Source organism: Nyctereutes procyonoides, unplaced genomic scaffold (assembly GCF_905146905.1).
Source record: "Nyctereutes procyonoides isolate TBG_1078 unplaced genomic scaffold, NYPRO_anot_genome, whole genome shotgun sequence".
NCBI lineage: Eukaryota > Metazoa > Chordata > Mammalia > Carnivora > Canidae > Nyctereutes > Nyctereutes procyonoides.
In genome coordinates this window covers 13,225,960-13,250,052 of record NW_026575137.1, presented here as the reverse complement: position 1 = coordinate 13,250,052, position 24,093 = coordinate 13,225,960, and the positions used below count along the sequence as shown (strand labels likewise).

The window sequence follows — 24,093 nt, the reverse complement described above, 5'->3', positions numbered from 1 at the left end:
GCCAGTGTTCTTTTCACCACTGAAAACAGGGTGATGAGTGCCTTTAAATCTAAATGGACTAGAGAACCAATCCATAAAACCTGGAGTCGATTCAGGAAACTCATCCTGAAGAGTCTGTTCCTCTGGAAAGACCTCAGATACCAAAATCTCAGTTTCCTATTACTTCCATAACAAATTGTCACAAGCTTCATGTCTTAAAACAACATGAATTTATTATCTTACAGTTTTGAAGGTCATAAATCCAACATGGGTTCCACTGGATTAAAATTAAGGTACTAGCAGGGCTATATTCCTTACTTGTGCCTCTGGAGAATCCATTTCCTTGCCTCTCCCAGCTTCTAGAGGCCACCAGCGTTCCTTGACTCTGTTCATTCTCATGTTACATCTCCCTCCGAGCAGGCTTGTGAAGGTTTTCTGCTTCTTAGGACTCAGACAATTACTTCAAACTCACTTGGATAATCCAGGATAATCTCCCCATCTCAAGGTCCATAGCCTGATTAAGGAATTAATTAAGGGCCAAAGCCCCTTTGCCACGCAAAGTAACATACTAGTTACAGAGATTAGGACGTGGGCATCTTTGGGAGGCTGTTATTCGGCCTACCAAACCTACATCATTTAACCCCTCTGAGTTTTGGTATCCTCATCTGTAAAATGGAGATAACACTGCCTGTCTCCTAAGGTCATTGTGAGGACTCAATGAATTAGTGCAAGTAAAGCACGTGGTAAGCCTGCAGTAAGTGCTGTTATTATTTCTGACCTCTGAGATAGCAATCAGCAAAGCTGCCTCTTTCTGTGTCTCAGCAACCCAAAAAATCACTGCTGCTTTAATGTTGATATTTTCAGAGAGGGGAAAAAAATGTCACCTAGGAAAAACTAACATTAATCCATGCTGCTTGAATATTTTATTCTGGGAGGTCTATGACCTCTTGCCACAAGACAGAATGCAGGGCAGCTCCAGTCATTCTGAGTCACGGGAGCTCATGTTTTATTTATCTAAAGCAACAGCAATGGAATTTGGAAAAAAAGTCATATGTGATATTTAGAACTGATAACTACCCTCATTTCCCCCCACCCCCTTCCCAGAAATAATAATCCTCTGGCTAATAGATTAGCTAACACGCTCAGTGCATTCGTGCCTTCTCTCCAGCAATGAGTACAAGTGGTCCCAAATGCTGCTGTGAGTTGTCTGTAATCATATGATGTGAGGAATGAAAGCCTGTGCTTTGAAGGCAGACAAAGCCAACGGGGATATTTCTGTTAACAATTGATGATCTGTACAGACACTGGGACACCCAATGTTTTGATGGCAGCTTTGGGGAAGGCAAAGGGATAGGAGTTTAAACTTTTGTAGCCTGACTTGATTAAATTGAAGATCTGGCAAATAAGTCCGATAAAAAAAGTTAAAGTAATTGGTTTAATTAACCAGGAAAAGACTGAGGGATGACTTAATCTTCCACATGAGATGAAAGGTTTTTACATGAAGAAGATATGGTCCTGCTGTTTTCCATGCCCACAAAGGATTAAGAGGAAAAAAACCAAGCAAACCTGGAACTGAAACAGTAGAGATTCATGCTAACTTAGAGAGGGCTCCATTAAGTAAAATGCAGACCTGAACGTAGTAAAGTCCTAGTAATTCCTAAGAAAAAAAATGTGGTGGTGTTTTTACTTGTCTGACGTCAGAAAAGTAAACATTTTTATTTATGATTTCAGTCCAGGGATACTGCCTTCGTGGGAAAAAAAAAAACCAAAACAGCTTTGCTTTGGGTTATCTTAAGGACTTCCAAAAAGAAAAAAAAAAAAAAATGTTAAAACAAAAATAAAATTGAGAACTCAAAGTTACGTTAGCGTTTTCTTAAGGGTAAGAAAATTTTAGACAGTCAATTAATATTTATTGAACACTCAGTTTATTAGACATTAGGTCTGGTTTTTTGGCAAGTTCATAATAAATTTAAGGTGTAATTTATTCATTAATTCCATAAATACTTATTCAGTGACCGACTGTGTCCAGGCACTGAAGACAGTGGCAAAGAGGACAGTCAAGATCCCTGTTCTCATAGAGCTTGTGTGCTAGTCAGGGAGACAGACAAGGAACACAAAAATGCATGAACAAGAAATATTCCAGATGATGATAAAACGCTCTACAGAGTAGATGAATGGTGGCTCTGTTAGATCAGAGTGGTCAGAACACATCTCGGAGGAGGTGATCTTTAAGCTGAAATTTAGTGACTGGAAGGAGGCATTGTAGGGAGATCAGGGAAGTATTCCAGGCAACTCCAACAGTTAATGCAAAGGTCCAAAGGCAAGAGCAATCTGAGCTTTGCAGAAAATGGGATGAGGGTGGGGGTGGGGCATCTGTGGCTGGCACAGGTTGGCCATCCAGGATTTTATCCTTAATGTGATAGGAAACCACAGGGGGTTTGAGCAAAGGAATGACTAGATTTAATATATATTTCTACTACATATATCATCCTGGATAAATCTAATAAACAGAGTGAAAAAAAGCAAGTAAGTGAAAGCAAGTATGACTCTGCATATACAAAGTCCAGACAGATGCAAAAATAAACAGTGTGGTTTGAGGATACATAAAAGGTGGTAAACTATAAAGAAAGTGAATAGTAAACACACAAATTCATCGTAGTGGTTGCTGGGGAGATCCTACCAGGAGCAGAGTGCAATTGGGGAGTGGCACGCAAGAGGCTTCACAGGTCTTGGTAGGTTCTCTCTCGCTGGCTGGGTGCAGGGCACCTGACTACTTGTCATATTATGTAAAGACTTTATATGTATATCACATATCTTCTCTATGAATAACATTTCATTATTCAAATTGTGCTTTTAAATGATTCCTCTGGCTGCTGAATGGCTGGATTGTAGAGGCAAGAGTAGAATCAAAAATGAATTGGTTAGAGAGAGGGTAGCAGGGAGTAGGGGAAAGGAAGGATTTGCTGGCTGGTGCCGGGAGGTAGGTGTTGAGCCATTCATTTTGAGGATGAAGGCCCCAGGAGGGATATGTAGGGAAGGAAGGCACTCAGGAGTTTAGCATTGTCCATATCTGTGTGATATGGCTATTAAATGTGCATGTGGAAATGTCTAGAAGGTATTTGGATAAATGAGACTGGAGTTGCTGATCTCAAGGTCACTGGCATGTAGGTGAGGTTAGAGCCCTAGTCTGAATGGCTGAAGATCCTTATATTGTTCCCCTATGTTTATAATTGTCCTTAGGAATGCCAGTCACCCTCAGCTCTCACAGGAGAACTGTTGCAAAATCAGAGAAGTGTGGCATCCTGAAGACTTTGTATAAAATAATTTATAGTTTACTCTTTTTCATCTTTTTCATTTCTAGATTTTAGAAATATTAATTTTCTGCATTCTGCTGTATTTCCATAAGAGAAAGGGAGTGAAGCACATGGTGATTCTGCTAACTCTGGTGGCACTTCTCGGTAAGGACACGTTTTGTTTCCTAATTCTCTAATCTAGCCAGGCAAAGTCAGAAAAGAGATTGGAAGAAGAGGACTTGATCATTGTATTCCTTTCTCATTATTTCTACTTTTCAACTCTGATCTGTAGAAAGAAACCTAGTCTCAATTATGCAAATAAAATTTGGCATGTCCGTGGCTAAAATTGGTGTGTTTAGTTGTTTTAAAAACATATGTAAGAGTTTTTACTTCTTGGTAATTTTATTTGCTCTCTGACAACTTGAGGATTGTTTTTCTTAGTGTATAATTGAGAATTATTAAAAGAGGAACAAATGAATGATTCCAGTTGAAACTTTTGTGTCAAGGATTATTTATCAAGACTTCTCTTGTTTACTTTTATAAAACTTTAATAAAATGTGGCTAATAAACATAAATGTAAGCAGTATGATTTTCTTAAAATCTGCATTTCTTTCATTCTTTTCATTCATTGTTGATCCATCCCCTTTTTTTCTGAAGGCACCTTATAAAATTTGAAAACTTTAGCTTCTGTAAGCCCATTATATATTTTTGAATCTATCCTTTCCCCTCCCCTTTCTTATACACACACACACACACTCTCTCTCTCTCTCTCTCTCTCTCTCTCTCTCTCTCTCATGTAAGTCAACACTAGGAGCTCTCATCAATCATTTGGAAAATTGCCTTTTTAAAAATTTATAATTCTTCCGTTGCCTCTTCTTTGCAGATGACGTAGATGATCCATATATCGTGTGTTGTTTGCTATGACTGTAGATTATACTTAGAGCATTGGGACAGGCAGCAGCCCTTATGCTGAGGAAGGGCTGGAGCTTTCATTTCTTTTCATTTCATGAACTAGTTTTCTCCTTTGAATCAGAAGATTTGTATTTGTGGTAGTTACTTATAGAAACAAATTTATGCTATATTCAAGTATGCTGATGATCAAAAGAACAGAAAAAAGAACTTTACATTTGTTTCATTCCAAATTACCAGATAGGGGAACAAAAGCAAAAGAACTGAGAGACAAAATGTCCATTATATAGGAAAATATTGAAAAAAGGAAAAAAATTTTTAAAAAGGAAATTTTAGATAGGAAAGTAAGATAACAGAATTAAGATCATCATACAGACCAATTATGATTGTAAATGTAGATAGGGTAAATTTACCTAGTAATAAGGAAAGATTCCCAAATTGGACCTCAGGAAAAACTCCCAGGTTGATTTTTTTTTTTTTTAAGATTTTATTTATTTATTCACGAGAAACACACAGAGGCAGAGACACAGGCAGAGGGAGAAGCAGGCTTCACACAGGGAGCCTGATGTGGGACTCCATCCTGGAACTCCAGGACCGCCAGAGGCTGAAAGCAGGCACTAAACTGCTGAGCCACCCAGGCATTCCTACCAGGTTGATTTTGAAAAAGATTCTGAAATTGGATTCAGCCAGTGTCCTCAGGGTCAGATCTGTGAGAGTCATAGAAATAGTGCTTTCTAATTGGCCCTTGCTGGTTGTGAAATACTTTGGCTTCATACGTAAGTGTCATCTAAAACAAGGTAACTCAGATTGAAAGTAAAAGAAAGCAGAGGCCATACTATTACTATCTGCATTAAAATCAAGGCAGAAGCATTAAATGCAGCAGGGGCTCCTGGAGGTCCCATATTAGTATTTAGCTGCTCATCATGGTGGGCCTGGGGGTCAGGAGAGGAGACAGCACGGCCAGGAGACCTTCAGAGACTCGAGCAGCAGCTCTTTTGGAAATTACATTAACAGAATATGAGAAGACTAGCAGACTTCTCTTAGCTCATGGAAGATGGGTAGGTGCTGTGCCCAAGATCGCGAATCCGAGAAACCGCCGAGGAGCCGACACCGAAGCAAACACACGAGGGTTTATTACAAGCTCGAGCCTGGGTCCAAGTGCACCCGACACAGCGGAGCAGAGACTTGTACCCCGAGACTAAGAGGCGTAGCAGCTTTATAGGGGCCAGTGGCCCATGGGATACACAGAAAGTTGCACAGTCAGGCTGCTCCGCTGAGCCGGATTTCCGATTAGGGTGTGCCCTGGTCTTTGATTAGGGCGGGGCAGTGCCCTAAGTAATAAGCAGGTCAGCACGAGGCGGGTGCAGCCCAAAATAGAGTCAGTCCTGCTCTGCTTGTCCAGGGGTAGGGGATTTTGTTAAATTTCCTGAGTCCCACAGTAGACAAATATGTAAGGATAGAGGAATGAGTCCATAATTTTGATCTCGCGTTGAACTCTAAATCCTGAAAACAGGCCATACACCTGCTTTCAAGTGCCTGTGTGACATTCACAGAAGGTAATTATATAATTGGCCACAGAGAAATCCTTGATAAATTCCAGGAAGTTGAAATAGTACAGACCACATTCTCAGATCACAGCGAAATAAAAACAGAAAATAATAACAAAAATAGAAAAGAGTAAGACTGTAACATCTGGAAATGTTAACACTACTCTTAAACTACTGCTGGACCCTAGTAGAAAACAAGATTTCATTGCAGCATATATTTTTAAAATTATTATGAAAACACTATTCAACCTATAGTTTATGACTAGTGCTATATTCAGAAGGAAATTCATTACTTTAAATGTAAGTCAAGCACTCCACTCAAAAAGTTAGGGAGGAATAAAACTGAAATAAAGCTGAGGAAAGCAAAAAGGAGTGCTTAATAAAGGTAAAAAATTAATGAAATAGAGAACCAAAAAACAATGGATTGATAAACCCAAAATCTATTCATAAAAGACATTAAAATAGACCATAAGACAAAAAAAAGGAAAAATCTCAAATACCCAAAATTCAAGATAAAATTGAAAATAAATATGAAAACTTGATTAAACTGCTAATTCTTAAAGGAAAATAGCTGTGGAAGAAATAGAAGCTACATCCTGAAGAGAATCAGGACTACATTTACTTTCAACCTAGATGGTAATGCATTTAATCTTTAAGAAACAGATTATTCTGATGTTGTTTAAACTATTTGAGGACATAAGAAGAAAGCTTTCACCTTTTTTTTTTCTTTACATAATCAGTATACTGATCCCAAACAGTACACCATGAACTATTTTCACTACTGAGTATTAATATGTAAAAGTCTCAAATAAAAGATGAGCAAGTAGAATCCAGAAAAAAAAATCATATTTCATGACCAAATGGTCCTTATGAAACCAGTTCTTTTTCTTTGAAACACGAATAATAATTTATACTTACATACTCTACTTATATCCTTATATTCCAGTATGAACTCCTCTCCCCCATCAGATTAGTTCTGAGGACATAGCCATCTCTGTTGTAGTTACACTGTATATAATTTCGTAGAACTGAGGACAGTGAGCTCAAAGTAAACATTTTTAATTAACTAAATTAATTATGGGAATGAAAGGATCGTTCTTGGGACCCTGGGTGACTCAGTGGTTGAGCATCTGCTTTCTGCCCAGGGCGTGATCCCAGAATCCCAGATCGAGTTCCACATCGGACTCCCTGCAGGGAGCCTGCTTCTCCCTCTGCCTGTGTCTCTGTCTCTGTCTCTGTCTCTCAAGAATAAATAAATAAAATCTTAAAAAAGAAAGGATTGTTCTTTAAGAAATCCATTAATATAGTTCATCATATTAATGACTCAAAAAGGAAATATGTAAATATCTAGATGCTGAAGAGACATGTTAAAGTTTAATATCCATTCCTAATAAAGAATTTGAAATGCAATTGGAATAGAGATATCTGTGTGTTAAAAACATATTTCTCTCTTTTTAACAATTTTCACTTTATTGGGAAATAATTCACACATATAGTGCACATATTTAAAGTACACAACATGATAATTCGATATGCATATACATTTTAGAGTAATTACCACGCTCAAGATAATGAACACATTTATCCCCTCATATAGTTAATATAGTTAACTCTTCTATGTGTGTGTGCTGTGAAAATGCTTAAGATCTCTCAGGAACTCTAGAGTACACAATATACCATGTTATTAATTATAGTTAACATGTGGTATCTTAGATCCTCAGATCCTCCTCTTAAACTAAATATTTGGACCCTTTGACCTATATCACCCTATTTCCCTGACAACCACCATTCTATTCTCTGTTTCTGTAACATTGGAAGAACGTACTTCTCTTAACCCAAAAGCTAGAGCACACCCATTCATGAAAACCAGAGGTGTTCTCACTAGAATAAGAAAAGAGAAAAAGACACCCACTCTTCACTTTATACTTACCTGTGCTGGCTGGGTATTTTACAATGATCAGTAATGACTTTTACAAGAAAAAATGATTGTGAAACTCATGTGGCAGCCTTGAAAAATATGTATGGTGTTAAGTTAAATGAAAAAGTAGCACACAACCTTGTACCTACGATCGTAGTGATTAAAAGCACGTATGAGGCGTACACTGGAAATGAATGAAAGGCAGTAGGCAGGTGGATTTTTTTTTGTTAACATCATATTATTTGATATATAATATTTGATAAAAATTTGATATATTTTATTTGATACAAATCATATAGATTTTATTTTTTTAAGATTTTATTTATTCATAGAGACAGAGAGAGAGGCAGACACACAGGCAGAGGGAGAAGCAGGCTCCATACAGGAAGCCTGACGTGGGACTCGATCCCAGGTCTTCAGGATCACACCCCAGGCTGCAGGTGACACTAAACCGCTGCGCCACTGGGGCTGCCCCCAAATCATATAGATTTTAAAAGAAAAGAACTAAAAAGGCAAAACAGCAAGTGAGGGCAACTGGGGAGAAAGCGTTCTGGCTTCTAATGGGTGGCTCCCCATGACTGTGGCTGTAATCTTTCTTAAAGGAGTCTTAGGACTCCCGGCAGAGTGCTTTCAGCTGATCAAGAAAGCTGGGAAAGCTAGGAGGTCCTTCTCTCTGCTTTGCATACTTGGATTACAGAAGCCAAATTAATAAATGAAATATTGATAACTCTAATAAGTAGACATTGATGGCAATTTGAGCAAGTCTCTAGAAGGAGCAATTGATGAAGTAGGAGGAAACTGAGAAGGCCAGATTTCAAACACAAGTCAGCTACGTCAGGTAAAAATGGTACGCTGTAATGTCTATTGTTGAGAATTAAGAAAACAGACTCATCAAGAAAAAAATATAAAAATCCATGTAACTGAGCACTGCCGCTCAGTGTTCTGGGAGTGTGACTGGTACTCTGTAGAAGGCAGCTTGACAGTGTATTTCAGAACAGGAGCTGTTAACAAAGTCCCCTTTAGGGTGATTTTCCTGGGGCAATTGGCAGAGTGGTATGCAAAGATTTATGTTCAGGAATATTCATCACAGCCTCATTTTTAATACTAAAAAAAACGGATGTAACCTAAATATGCAAAAATAGATAATTACCAAGATAAAGTAAGTATTTGTGCAAAGGCATACTTCACAGCTGAAGAAAATCATGCTTTAGCAGAATATTTAATGGCATAGAAAATACTTAATGGCAATTGAAAATAGGTTCCTAAATAGTATATATTGTATGATTTGTATGTTACAATATATCCATACTTAGAGACAGAAAAATAGCTACAAAGAAATATTCCCAAGTGTTAAAAATGATTTGGGGATGAGTGTTGAGAGCAGGTGATTTTCATTTTTGTTTTCAGGCTTTTCTGTGTTTTTCTGAATTTTCTTAAAGGAACATATAAACTTTTAGAGCTTAAAACAATGAGCTTAAAGATTATCATAATCCCAATGCTTAGAGATAACCACTGAGAGTATCTTGATGTAATTCCTTCTAGTATTTTTTCTAGCCTCTTATCTGTATATAAAAATAGAAGATACATAAACACTTTATATTTTTATATATACATTAGAATGATACTGCATTACATTTTGTATTGCCACCTGTCCTCATTAACCACATTCCCACCCAAAAATAAAACAGAATCCTTGTCACAGCCTAGAAATAACGTGCAGAGTTACATAAGTTACATAAAGAGTGATTAATCAGTTGATGATTATACATGCTTTGAAAATACAGTGATTAGAGCAAACCAATAGTTGGTTTAGCTGTTTAATAAAGAAGTGTAGTTTTGTTTTTGTTTTGCAGTTAAGTATAATTTAACATCAGATGGTAGTTGCATTAGATGAACCTTGAAGAACCTTTGCAATCCGGAGGTTGTGAGGCTAATGGAACAGTGTTCAGCTCTTTCCCATTAATGATCCTTTGGAAAACCTGGCTGTTCTGACCCCAAGACCATAATCACATTGTGTTCTAATTTCAAGCAAAATTTTGAGGAGGAAACCAAGGTCCCTCAAGAGCTAACCTTATAAACTTAAACCATTCAGTGACATACATCACTGCAGATATTTAAAATTCCTAGATTAGCTAAGGTATGACTATTGTCATAATCTGTAGAAAACATGTAAAATGATCAGGTCAAAGACATTTTTTTAAAAGATTTTATTTATTCATTTATGAGAGACACAGAGAGAAAGCAGAGACACAGGCAGAGGGAAGAGAAGCAGGCTCCACACAGGGAGCCTGATGCAGGACTCGATCCCAGAACCCCGGGATCATGCCCTGGGCCAAAGGCAGACGCTCAACTGCTGAGCCACCCAGGCGTCCCCAAAAGGCATTTTAAGATGAAGAGAGGCCTGGTTGTAAGGACCTCTTGTTCAGATTGGGGGTTTGTTTTTAAAATTTATCACCTATTCTCCTCTGTTAATTATGAAAAGAAGATGCCTAATTTGGCAGTGTACCCTGGTACTCTTCAAATTAAAATATATTTTCAGTTTTTTGGAAAAGGAGATTATGGGAGGCTTTCCCTGATTGGCCATCAGCTGCTATTTTAAACTTATTCTTTATATATATCTTTATTATATATATATATATATATATATACATATATAAGTATATAGATACATATATGTGTGTGTGTATATATATATATATACACACACACATATATATCTATATACTTTGTCAAAAAGGAATAAAAGCCAGATATATTATGACCAGGTAGATCAACAGCACCAAAGATAATTTTTCTCCTTCACATTGCCTTTGACTTACAGTTATTTGACTTCATGTAAAAATTATTTTTTCACTATCTGTAAGTTTTAGCTAAGTTTTGGAATTATATGCAACATTAAACAACCTAAAACAAAAAGAAAACTATTTTCTTCCTACAGAGACACAGTGTTTCTAGAAAATGCTTCATTGCTTTCCTGTTATAACCTTATCAAGTCACTTCATTGCTATTTGTAACCTATGAAAAATTTGTTCTCCTAAGAACAGGTTCCTCTTTAGCATAGAGAATAGACACTGCTTATGTACATCTTAGATTTATGGTTGACTCTGAGAAATGAATACTCAGATCTGGTCCTGCTTCCAATTACTGTCTTTGTCAAAAAATATTTTTCATGAAACTTCTAGACATTTATGGACAAAAAGGCTCATATGTAGACTCAGTACAACTCTTAGTAAACTCACAGAGTGAATTGCTTTACCCACTCCAGTTTTCTCATCTATTTGGTTTTAAACTTTTTCAGTCTAGTTTAATAGTTATTTTCCCATTCATGTCACATGGATTATCTGGCTTTTCTTCTCTCTCTGCTTCAGTTTTCTACTCTCCCATCTCCTAATGATTATAACCTCTGTGGCATCCTTTCAACAGTTAGGGCTGGAAAAATAAGCTTTTAAGCTTTGCTTGCTGCAAAGATTAAAAGCACCCAGTTTCACAGCCAATCTTGAGCTGATTTAAGCAAATTCAAAATCCAGCGCAGCTTTGAGCAGCAGCGCTACTGCATATCTGGTGCCACGTCCTAATGCCACCTCCCCTGAGCCTACATTCTGAGAGCATGACTGGGGTATCGACTACTCTCCTGTGTAAACTTAAAATATTTATTTATAATTTTGTCTCAAGTATGTATTTTATTTGTGTTTCTTGTTTTCTTTTTCAGCCTCATTGACTGTAATTTCAGTAAAAGCAGTCTCAGGCATGATCACTTTTTCTGTGATGGATCAAATGCAGCTAACTTATCCCATCTTCTATATCATGTGTATCATTATGATAGCATCTTGTGTTTTCCAAGTCAAGTAAGTTAGCTTCTACATACTTACTAATCTTTCAACATCCCTGTGCTTCTCTGCGCATTCATCTTTATGGGCGTCCGTTGATCATTACAATTAGGTGTAACTGATGCAACTGATTTCTAAGGGTGAAGAGTCTATAGCTTGTCCTCAACCAGCATGCCTTGCTTTATCCTTCGTGTCCAATAATAAGCTTGCACTAAGCATTGCCTTCATATCTTGTGAATTCTATAGTATGGCCGTAATCTAGCTAAGTGCACTTTGATACTTTCCTGATGCTCTTCTGCTTGTAATTAATATCCATCATACGCAGGTTGTCATTAGCAATAAATCAAAGGGGCAGGTCCACATCCAGGATGTCATTCTAAATATAGGAAATACCTGAACCCCTCACCTTCATCCTTAGCTCATGCTCATTAATTGCACAGGGATGGACAAAACCAGACGTTTGGCTGGGAGGGAAATCCTTTACCCAGAACTTTGCATCCTTGGCCAGAATTTCCTTTGTACCCCTGGGATCATAGAGTGATTGTTTTATGTTTCTCTTGGGGTCTAATTGTGGTGACATGGAACATTTTAAATTTCTGTTCTTCCCCCACCCCCACCACCTCCATCTGCCCCACTCACTTCCCCTCCATTTCACATCATGATCATGCCTTTCCCTGCAAGACTATCTTTGGTCAGCCAGGAAGTTTTCTGTTTACCCCAAAATCTATGCAAAAGCACCATTCCGGTGCCAGCTGGGAGATCAGAGCCTATCATCAGGAAGAGAGTGGTGCTCTCCATGGCAGCTAGCAGTCAAGTCTAATCGTTATGGGTTGGACACAGGCCCTGTTGCAAGGAAATGTGGACAATGACTGGAGAAACCCAATGGTTTGTCTCCGTTTCATCTGTCATTTCCTTATGAGAATGAGTGTGTTTCTAATGCTTGACCCTCGCTACTTTGTTTCATCTCCCTTTCTTCTTCTGAGATAATCAGCACTGCTAGAATATCTTTTGGAGTTTAGTGATTGTTATCTTTCAACTCAGCTTTATGAATTTAAGAGGCAGGTACAACTGAAGGTATACCGGATTCCCATCACCCTTGTTCTGGCTCTGCCTCTGCCACACTGGAGCTACCTTGAACACACTGGAACTGTAGGACTGGCCACCCAGTGAAATAACACCCAAGGAGATGTGTTTGTTCTCCTGTATATATCTGTATATGTATATATACATGTATCTGTATATATATAGATATGTGTGTATGTATATATATACACACATGCTCACACACATCTACATGCATGTATGTATTCATACATAAGTGTGTGCACACAGGCACGCATGTGCACACAAGCTCAGGCACACTTGGGCCTACCCACAAAACTTTTTTTTTTTTTAAGTTGTGCCAGGACAGGACCTAAGCATTAGTGCTTTTTAAAATTGTCCAGTTGATGTCAGTGACAGGGCAGCACAGCTTCATTGTGGGAAACTGAATCATGTTGGTGGCCAAAGTGAGAAGCTGAGCTCCCACATGTGCTCTGCAGCTGGAGTCCTGAGCATTGTTTTTGAAATATTAAACATTCCTTTACTTCTCCATCTTCTTTCTTGGCACGTGGCATGTCAATGGATAGCTATACTATTCCCCAGATATGATACTTAACAGATTCTAGGGTCTATCCTAATGAATCAGCTCCAGTGTGATACTAGTCCAGCAGCTTGAATCGCTTCCAACTCAAACTTCTGTGGCCTCAGAATATGATTAATTACTTTTCATTGTTACTGTTGTTGGTTTAAACAGACCATAAAACCTGACATCTGATCTCATACATCAGATGCATATAAGCTATGAGCTATGACTGCTGATTGGAAATGCCCTTTTACTGCACTTCCTTTTCCTTTGTAGTTGTAGCTTAAGTTTCTTGATGTTACTGTTAACATGTTGCTGAGCGTCTCTTAAAGCCCAAGCCCCAGTAAGTGCCTTCTGCTCTAGGTTCCTGAATCAAGCTACAAAACTCTACAACACAACAATGGTGGTGCCGGTCAACCACGTCTTCTTTACGACCAGTGCCATTATAGCAGGTGAGCTTCGGCTTTCTACACCTAGGTGATTCTACCCCTACACCAGGCATAAAATCAAATTTCTTTCAGAGTAAATGAGACAAGGAATCTTTAGGTTAAATGAGACTGTGAATTCAAGACTCTCATCTTAGCTCTGCTTTCTGGAGTCTTCTCCTTGCCAGCCCTTCTGATAATCAAAGCAGTGGAAGGGTCCTAACTCTTCTTCCCTGTCCCTCACTGCCTTCATCAGAGTGGGGCCCAACACTGAATCCAGTGCTCCATGGAAGGCCAGGCAGATGAGAATACAAACTACTATCTTTGATGCTCTGGCCTCTATTTTTTACTATTCTAGTTCTTTGGTATTTCCAAATATGTGTGTGTGTGTGTGTGCGTGTATGTATATATATATATATATATATATATATATATATATATATATATATATATATGACACAGTAGTGTTCTTTTTTTTTTTTTCACAGTAGTGTTCTTAAAAAAGTGTAAATTTGAAAATTGGTACAGACCAAAATATGGTAGATTCCGGTCTCTCACTCCTAAGGTTACTCCTTGTGTGCCCTTGTTTATTGGCTTATTGGATATATTTACTACCATCTCATATTGGAAGTTCATTTGCCAAAGCAAAGTTTATGCATTTTGGGAGTAATTAAGGAATATGTTACCTAATTGGCACATCTTTCTTATTTCATGGCGAACAATGTGACTGCTAGTGGGCAGTTTTTAAGAGTAATTGATGCATTTTTTTATTTCCCCAAATTGAACCTTACTTTTAAAGAGAAAGATCATATACGAAGACATCTGATTTTTTTAAAGCATTTTATGCTTGTTGACAAAAGAAAGTAAGAAAAGATTTCATATTTGTGTGCCCTAGAGTTATTAGAAAAAAATTAATAGGGCCAAAAAGAGTTACAGGCATGACATGTCCCCTAATAGCTAATATTAATGTTGTAAAGATGTGTAAAAAAATATAGTTCCCTTGAAAAGAATCTTTTGTAGGAGGACCAACAGGGCTGGAATCTCAGTACTCAACACACCAAGTAATTGATGAGTCAGGGAGGCTGGAGCTTTCTGGGAGTGATCATTCATCTGCTGTTGTTGAAGTATGGAATGGAGGTGAAGCTTCTTGACTAACTTTACCTTTTTGCCCCCTTCAAAAAGTCTAGCTTAAAACTAAAATTCCATACCATATTTTGCCTATAAATTGGTAAAGTTTCTGTTTCATACTTTTTATTGCAATAATTGATGCCAGCAAGGCTACAGTATCATAGGTGCTGTCGTGGAGTTGGGTGGTATGATACTGCCCTCCTAGAACTCAGTTTCATAGCCTTTATCTAGAACCTTAAAAATATTTTTTAGTCTTTGATCCTACAGTGCAACAATAACCACAATAACAATAACCCAATCTAAAGATGGGCAAAGGACTTGAATAGACATTTCTCCAAAGAAGATGTACAAATGACCAGTAAGCACGTGAGAAGATGCTCAACATCACTAATCATTAGAGAAATCTAAGTCAAAATCACAAGGAGATACCACCTGTACCCATTAGGATGGCAGATAGAAAAAAATTAACAAGTATTGCTGAGGATCTGGAAAAAATTAAATTCTGTGCACTGTTGGTGGGAATGTCAAATGAAGTAGCCACTATAGAAAACACTATGGCAGTTCCTCCAAACATTAAGCATAGAATTACCACACAGTTCAGCAATTCCACTTCTGGGTACATACCCAAAAGAATTGAAAGCAAGTACTCAAACATACCTGTATGCCTGGGTGATAGAAGCATTATTTACAGTAGCCAAAAGGTGGAAGCAACTCACATGTCCATTGGTAGATGAATGGAAAAAGAACAAGTGGTATGTCATACAATCAAATTTTATTAAACCTTAAACAGGAAGGAAATTCTGACCCATGCTACAACATGGATGAACCTTGAGGACGTTATGCTGAGTGAAATAAGAAGACCAGTGCTGTATGATTGCACCTATATGGGGTATTTGGAGTAGTCTGACTTACAGGAATGGGAAGTAGAAAGTAGAGTGATGATTGTCAGAGGCTGGAGGAGGGGAAAATGAAGAGTTGTCCTTTAATAAGTATGGACTTCCAGTTTGGCAAGGTGAGAAAGGTCTGGAGATTAGTTGTTCAACAGTGTGAATATACTTAACACAACTGCAAACTTAAAAATGGTTATAATGGTAAGCTTTATGTTATTTGTATTTTACTAAAAAAATTTTTTAAAGATGCTTCTACTCTTTAAAAATAATTCTGCTTTAAACAGCAGTAACTAGAAAAGTCCTAAGATGCTGAGAAAAAAAAAGAAATATGCACAAAGAAGTTTATTGCTACTTGACTAAAGCAAAAAAAATTTCAAAACCGCTTAAAATGCCCTTAGAGAAATGAATATTATGGTGCATCTGCTTAGAATAACACGAAAACATTAAAATGACTACAAGGAAGTGTGCAGTAATGTGGAATAATGCTTTCAAAATGTTCATCCCCTTGACAGATACTTATTAGAACTGGACTTGGGCTTCTTCCTGGACAAAGCTTATTCTCTAGGTGAGGATATGGGCTTCTGAGAGCACTCCTCAGGTAGAGGACTCTGTCTTGTCCATCGTGGTATCTGCAGCACCTAGCACAGTGGCTGGCACGTAGGACTCCATAAATATTTGTCGGATGACTAGGAAGGCTAATACACACACACACACACACACACACACACACACAAATTCAATTCCAAATAATACATTATTTAAAGAAACCCTTTAAAAGAAAACAACAACTCTCTGAAGGCTTCGGGACCTTAGACCAAGAAGAAATCATCAAGACCAGCAAGAAGAGGAGAAAAGTTTATTAAACAACACATCCAAGTTTTCCTTCACCCAAAAAGGAAGACCCAAAGAAGGAGAAGGGAGAGAGAGTGTTGGCAGTAAGAGATGGAGCTGGGTAGAATGGCAGTTGCTGCTGTTCCTTGCGGTTCCTGAGCATACACATGGCATTGCTAAGACTGCCAGCATGAGCGGCTAGTGCTGCCCTAAAGGGAATGATGTGTCAGAGGCCTGAGTCTACTCAGACTCTCTCAGGTCAGGCTTGCTGATCCCTGGCCTAAAAGGGTAGGTGAGAAATGTCACTAGAGTTTTGTTTTCTTGCATGTTCCAGTGGGACAAATCTTAGACTGGGTAAGAAATGTCTACTTCTTACAGGGCAGCCCTAGTGGCTCAGCAGTTTAGCACCGCCTTCAGCCTAGGGTGTGATCCTGGAGTCCCAGGATCGAGTCCCACATCAGGCTCCCTGCATGGAGCCTGCTTCTCCCTCTGCCTGTGTCTCTGCCTCTCTCTCCATGTCTCTCATTAATAAATAAAATCTTAAAAAAAAGAGAGAGAAATATGTACTTACAAAAGTTATGTCAATTGTGTTGATTTTATAGTAATAATAATACATGATATAAAGTCTATGAATCTCTGTTCTTTTTGAAATCACTGAAGATTTTAAGTGTGGCATGCAAATATTTTAAAACTAAGCTACAGAATTTATATTTTAAGGATAACTGTACTTAGAAAAAAATAATACATTAACACAATTTGAAAAACAATGTGTAACTAATATATATATTATATTCCAAATATATAAATATATAACATATATTTTTTTCTTACCCAAAAATTAAGTTTGTCTTTTATTCCTGCTACAGGTATCATATTTTATCAGGAGTTCCTTGGTGCAGCTTTTGTAACTGTATTTATATATTTTTTTGGGTGAGTAGATGTCTCATAAGTAAGGAATGTGAAATCCTATTACTTTTATGTGGGATTTTTGGCATTGTACTGAGGTATATAAAATTGGAAGAGAACATAAGAAACATTAGTTTCCTGAGCTCTTAAAAGAAACATAGTTTTCAATTTAACACCCTATACAGAACTCCGTTTCTTTGACTTGGTAACTTGGGTCTCCCTCTGAGGATTCAGAACCTGGGGATTTCCAGTTCCAGCCAAGGTCTAGATAAATCCACAGGCTATTGTAGCTACTCTATTGACTTTTCTGTACTAAATCAGACCTACCTTGCTCTTGGAAATTTCTAGGTTAGAACTCACTCAGGAACCACATATGCCTCTGGAATCACCTAGAGTAAAAGGTTAAGTCTGGGGCAGGTTATTAGCTTTGGACCAATAACGTCAGATTGGTGGTATCCCTTTCTTGTGTCTGGGCCCTTTTTAGCCCTTCCTGGAAATTTGGTCAGCATCATTGCTGACATGCCTGCAAACGGAGAGCAGAACTTTGACAAAATATGACCAGTGTGTAAGATCTTCTGTTGGTTACAGCTGGCACTCCATTAATGCTTAGCTGTTTCTTGATCTGGTGTTCTGCATGACCATTATTAATGCAGACTTGAGCCCAGACTATTTTCAGCATAGAAAACCATCTAAGCTTGAAAATTCAATTTCATTAGATACTTGGGTAAGCCTAAACTTCTAGGAAACTATGACTATTCTTATGGCCAAGGACAATTAAATTTCTTAGAAAATTAAAGAATATATATATTTTTTGCTCATGTTGCATGCCAGGTCTGGGCATGCATGGATAGAAAATGAGACCTAGTGTCTACCCAGAGGGTTTAGAGCCTGAATTAGCCTCCAGATGGTAAAAACCTGGGGCAGAGATTTATTGGAAGCTGCCCAGGTCTTGGTTCTGGGAAAAAATATAATTGGCTGTAGCAATTAAGACAAATTCTAGAAGGCTTACCCTGAGAAACAGGAAAAACAAACCCAGTGCAATTTATGTCATCATGTAGAATATGGGGCTCAGTTATTTAACACCATAGGTTGTTTCAGTGTTCTTGTGTTCTTTATTAATATTATTCTTACAGGTGTTTTCTGTCGTTCCTTGGTGTGTTTTTGGTCACAAGAAGTCGAGAAAAGGAACATCTGCCACAGTCCTACATTGATTTTGGAAATATTCCTGGTAAAACTGTATATTCTTTAACTTACAATGGAAAACTTTATCCTTATAAATTAATAGTTGCTGGTGTTATTTGGGGTGTTAAAATCAATATAAAACATAATTCTTATCCTCAGAAAAGTGTTTATTTAACAATGAAACCAGAGGCAATGTTTTAACTGTCAGTGTTAATAATCATTTATTTGAATGTCAGTTTTTTTTAAATTTTTTTTTTATTTATGATAGTCACAGAGAGAGAGAGAGAGAGAGAGAGAGAGAGAGAGAGAGAGAGGCAGAGACACAGGCAGAGGGAGAAGCAGGCTCCATGCACCGGGAGCCCGACGTGGGATTCGATCCCAGGTCTCCAGGATCGCGCCCTGGGCCAAAGGCAGGCGCCAAACCACTGCGCCACCCAGGGATCCTTTGAATGTCAGTTTTACACAGAACACTGGCCCCATTTTCTTGATTTGGTGTTGCAAATGTCTTTTTGGGGGGTTCCTTAAACTGAAAAAGGAGGATAAGAGTGGGGAATGACTACCAGCAGCAGGGGTCCCCTGCTGCCTGGAGAGCCTTTGAAGGAACTTCTAAGGACAGGGCATTAGGCTGCTAAAGAAAATAGTCCCTGGGGAAGACTGCAGTGGCCTGTGTACAGTGGGGACAGAAGGGGTGTTCTTCACAGTCACCGGAATATAGGAACATGGGTAGCTTCTCCCCCCACCCCCATTGCCTTCTTCATCCTGACCATCGAGCATGTGCGTGTAGGCAGTCCTCCACTCTCACTGTAGTCACGCAGACAACAGAAGCAATGTTTAGAGCATAGCAAACAGCTGGCTGTGTCCTCACCTCTTCCCTTGCCCACCCAATATCTCTGGCTTTGCTAGGGATTTGGGGTGACCTGCAGGTTTCTAGACAGAAGTAATGACATTCTGACAGCTTCCTCTACCATTCTGTCAGGTCCAAGCCTTTGAAGCAAAAACCATTAAAGCCTTGATGCTCTACCTGAGAAAATAGGACCCAAGGAATTCTGTGTTCTCTTTCCTTCTTGAGCCCTCTTATCAGCTAAGAGCAAGAATTGGTGTTTGTGGCAAAGATGTGCATTGTAAATGACTTGGATGGTAAAATAGTGTTTACATATTTTTAATGCAATTTTTCATTTCACAAAGCCCCATCCAGAAGATCAGCAACAGCTTTTAGAAGCTGCTGTGGGAGTCTGCTTTTCTTTGTTGTTACATGCATTAGACCAAACATGGAAAAGGAGAAAGGACCCCAGGAAGGAGGGTGTGAGATGAATGGATGCTGCATGTTCACCTCTCTGCTGATCCAACCCAATTTCCATGCCCAGCACAGTAGGCCCTGGGTGGTGGGGAGACCACTCTCTCCAGGGACAGTCCATTGTCCCCATCAAGGGACATGGAGTTCTGGGGCCTTTTCTTCCTGATGTTTATCTCTTCTTCTGTTGAGAGAGTGACTACATCGTATTTTTTAAAAAGATTTTATTTATTTATTCATGAGAGAGAGAGAGAGAGACAGGCAGAGGGAGAAGCAGGCTCCATGCAGAAAGCCTGACGAGGGACTCGATCCCGGGTCTCCAGGATCAGGCCCTGGGCTGAAGGCGGCGCTAAACCGCTGAGCCACCCGGGCTGCCCAGACTACATCATATTTTAAAAAGGGAATGAAATGTGGCCTAGAGAGAGGAGAAATTATTATTAAGACTTATTCTTTTTTTAAGAGAGCAAAGGATTTTTTGTGATTGTTATCTCCACAGGGAAACAAATGTTGGACAAAATACAACCAGATTCAAATGGCTTATCCTATGGAACTTTGCCTGATGGAAGTGTCTCAACAAAGAGCCAAAGTGGAGAGAAGAAAGAGGTCTAAAATGCCGAGAGGGATGGCTGCTGGCCTGCTATTCGATACCACCTTTAAAAAAACTGCATATGTTCCATTTGTGTCCACAGCTATTTTGTGCTGACATGTGCTAGCATTACACAGCCCTTTATCCCACCTCCTTTTTTACAGACAACCAGGCCTTCCTAAGCTCTGACAGTCTAATGTCTTCATGGAATGTAATTTGAAGTGTTCCCCACACCCTGGACTTCCCCCTTTGTGAACATCTAACCGGCTAGATTTTAATTAGACCCTGGCTTCCCAAGCAGGACTGTCACACAAAAATGTACATTCATGATATTGGCTCCAGAACACATAGGCTGCCTTTCCCACATGACTTATAGCATCAGCTGCCTTACTTTAAAAGAGACATGTTCATCCCACAACCTCACTCCTGTACCAAAGGTTTGAGAACATTTGTTTCTCCTACAACATCTTTTATGAGCCTCCCCCATAAGGATCTCACCTTTCTATTCCTAAGTTAGAACGGTGAATCATCTTTTCTGAAAGTGAGCCCTATTGTAACTGTCCTTTGAAAATTAAGGGTATCTTTAAAATTAGAGTTTTGTAAGTGGCATTCTGTGATGATGTATACCTTGGCTAGTGAACTTTTTCAGATTAAGAAAGGAGCAATTTAAGAATTAAGACCAATTTTTCAAAAAATATAGAATGATGAACATTTTCTTCAGCTATATGATCCTATTATACTTGAATTGAAACTGAAAACTTCATATCCTGTGCTTATATATGTGTAGTTCTTATGACTTACCTAGTGGGTTTATTATGTTTTAACTCGACACAAGTCTCAAAAATTGTATTTAAATTCTTAGTGTTATTTTCACTAGGACACCATTTCTTCCCCCAATTTATTATCCCAAGCTTTATAAACTCTTCTAGGCAAAAGTACAGCTATGAGTAGAGAACTGGATTTTAGCCATTTAAATCTGTAGATGTAGCCAGGTGGCGCAACCTGAGTCTAGAGATAACGGCTGTGTGCTCCTGTACCCTGAATGGCTTTTCTGCCGTGACTAGTCACATATTTACTAAGATTCATTTGCAGATAGAGTCCATAATCATATATGTTATTTATGATTTACTAATATATTTAAATGACATGAAAAGAGCTAGCCTTCATTGTAACCAACATCAAGTAATAAGCCCTATCTTTAATGACATTTCAAAACCTTCAAATCACTTCTAACATACTAGTCCAAAGTTGTTCCAGCCAATTGTCCTCCAACTTGTGAAGGTTGTGTGACTCAGAGCTATTGAAACTGCAAACCCCTTAACTACTTGGGGTCTTCTAGCTTTGTTCTTTGTCATAAACTATACCCCTGACCAAACCTGGTTACAAAGGCAAGATTTGAATCCATCACCATTGTCTGAATAATAACCTAGAACTCATGTTTGAACTCCTGGTAAGAATTCCTGCTATTGTGGAAAGTATCCCGTAATTCAAATAAAGCAGTCATATAATTTATGGCATGTTTTACTGAATTGGTCCAACATGTTGGCACTGGAAGGCTCAACTAAGAAATGTGTCTGGTGTCTTAAACTAAAGATTTCTGATGACTCTTAAAACTGGTTTCAAAGATTGGGAAAATATTTAGACTAAAGAGTTTCACTTGAAGTAGGGCTACATTTATAGCTACAAAACGTGGTTTTGAGCATTGTAGAACTTTGTACAGACACAAGCATAATGCCAATACTTTAGTAGTTGCCAACATTTGCATCTTCTAAAAGTTTTGAGAAATGACATTGACTTACGCACATTTCAGCAATCCAGCAATGCTTTAGAAGTCCAGGCAACATACAAAATATATCAAGACCTAATTTTACTTTCCATATTGCTTCTTCAAAAGGAGAATAGGAGTGAATAGGAGTTTTAGTTGTACTGGCTCATAAGATTTTGTAAATTACAAAGTGCATGACAACAATCAAAGCCAACCCAGTCCTTCTCTTGGCATTGCGAATTGAGGATCTTTAGCCAATAACTTGACTCATTTGACTATTTGTCTAGACAAGGGGTCTGCAAAATTTTCCAGTAAAGACACAGAGAGTAAATATTTCTGGGTTTGTGGGCCAACGTTGCCTGTCACAACTACTCAACTCTGTCATTCTAGCCTGAAAGCAAACATACTCGATATATAAATGAATGAACATGGCTGTATGCCAGTAAAATTTTGTTTACAAAAAACAGGTGGTCAGCCCTAGGACTGTAGTGTGCCAGTCTCTGATCTAGATTCCTTTTGCCCCTGCCACACAATTTCTTTCTTGCTCCTTGGGCATTCTGGAGTTGAGATGGTGACACTACATGACTCATAACAAACTGGGATACTATGGCATAGTGAAGCCATGTCTTGATATTTACATGAGGCTCTGGTTGCTTACCTAAGATGCAGATGGAAGCAATGATGCCCAAGTTTCACCAAGTTGCTGGTGCCCACATTTCTCTTGAAAGCAGTGGTTCTTTTGTGAGCACCACTACCTATATTAGTGGAAGAGCCACTCCAATCCCACACTCCCAGTTGATAATAGCTTCAGAGATGAGTACCAGTTACCTCTCATTAAAGCAGAGGACTTTCCATCTGATTGTTTCCGGTTTAAGTGTTTGCTTGTTCTATACCCATAATACTTTCACTACCAGAAACACTTGAGGGAAAAATACAATAAAAGCTCCTCAAGCAGTGACTCAGAATGTATTTTTTTAACACCCCCATTCCACCCCCACAAGCTCCTGGAAATTCTGTTTTGTGTCAGTGAAAGAACGGGAAAAGACAGATTTAATAGATTATCGCAATTTCAGTGCTATTGAAGAGTAATGGTGATAATGTGCAGGTTTGGCTCCAAAAGAAGCAGGTGTAATCGTGGACATGACTCAAATGGATTGAAACATTGAGTCAAATCCCTGGAAGCCAAGAACCCTCTTTACACTCCTTGTTTCCAAGCACACAGCTCATCCAGGAATGGTGACTATATATGCTGGGCCACACTAAAGGCTGCTTCATATTTGCCAATTTAATAGTGATATTATGGACATAAATATAGTAGTTACTAAAATGAGCCTTCCCAACACCCCTCCAGACTGCCTTACTTAAATTCCACGGCCGGTTATGGAGGCAGTCCTTGCACCAGGCAAGGGCAAACGTAATGCACGTGTCTGGCCCTAGGTGGATAGACGTGCTTTAGTGAGGTGGCTAGCTGAACACCACGCATTTTGAACTTTGAGAACAAGATCTTGCAATGGAACCTAACATGGTTGTGTGGGACATTTTGGAGCTGCTTCTAATCATTAGACTCCTCAACAGTCTGGGTCTTATTATGGCCATCTTGGAATAAAAAAATAAAATTCCACACAAACACAGTTTCCATGCAAATATAGACCAGTCTTGGGCTATTAAACCTCATGTTTCAGCAATTGTGGTAAGCACAGGGAAAAGCCTTCCCACCCAGGAATTCTTGAGTCGTCCCCTTTCTTACCAGCCTCGGGGTACCACACAACATGCTGCCCTGTGCCAGGAGAGCAAATCAGTTACAGGAGTTATGTCCTGTCCAAGGAAACATTTTTTGCGAGAGAGGGAGGAAACTCCTCTTCAATGTCGGTCCTTACTGAGAGTTAATGAGTCCCAACCACAATGTAAAAGAGGAATATCAACTCTGATATCAAATAAATGTGTTTCGGGATGCACCCAGCTGAGCCCAATGTTGCCAACGGTTTCACGGAG

At 38.7% G+C, this 24,093-nt stretch overlaps 1 protein-coding gene across 3 annotated transcripts in view; it reads left to right on the top strand.

The window, feature by feature from the left end:
• NIPAL2 (NIPA like domain containing 2) overlaps nt 1-21,848 on the top strand; it is a 74,695-nt gene extending 52,847 nt beyond the window's left edge. For 2 of the 3 annotated variants that reach the window (XM_055303367.1, XM_055303366.1), the window contains exons 6-11: nt 3,341-3,437; nt 11,356-11,491; nt 13,461-13,549; nt 17,238-17,301; nt 18,411-18,505; nt 20,247-21,848. In XM_055303367.1, the coding sequence (XP_055159342.1) occupies nt 3,341-3,437; nt 11,356-11,491; nt 13,461-13,549; nt 17,238-17,301; nt 18,411-18,505; nt 20,247-20,359 (594 nt within the window). In that variant the 3' untranslated portion in view covers nt 20,360-21,848. The remainder of the gene's footprint in view (nt 1-3,340; nt 3,438-11,355; nt 11,492-13,460; nt 13,550-17,237; nt 17,302-18,410; nt 18,506-20,246) is intronic. The other variant, XM_055303368.1, reaches the window with a different exon arrangement.
• The last annotated feature ends 2,245 nt before the right edge of the window (nt 21,849-24,093 follow it).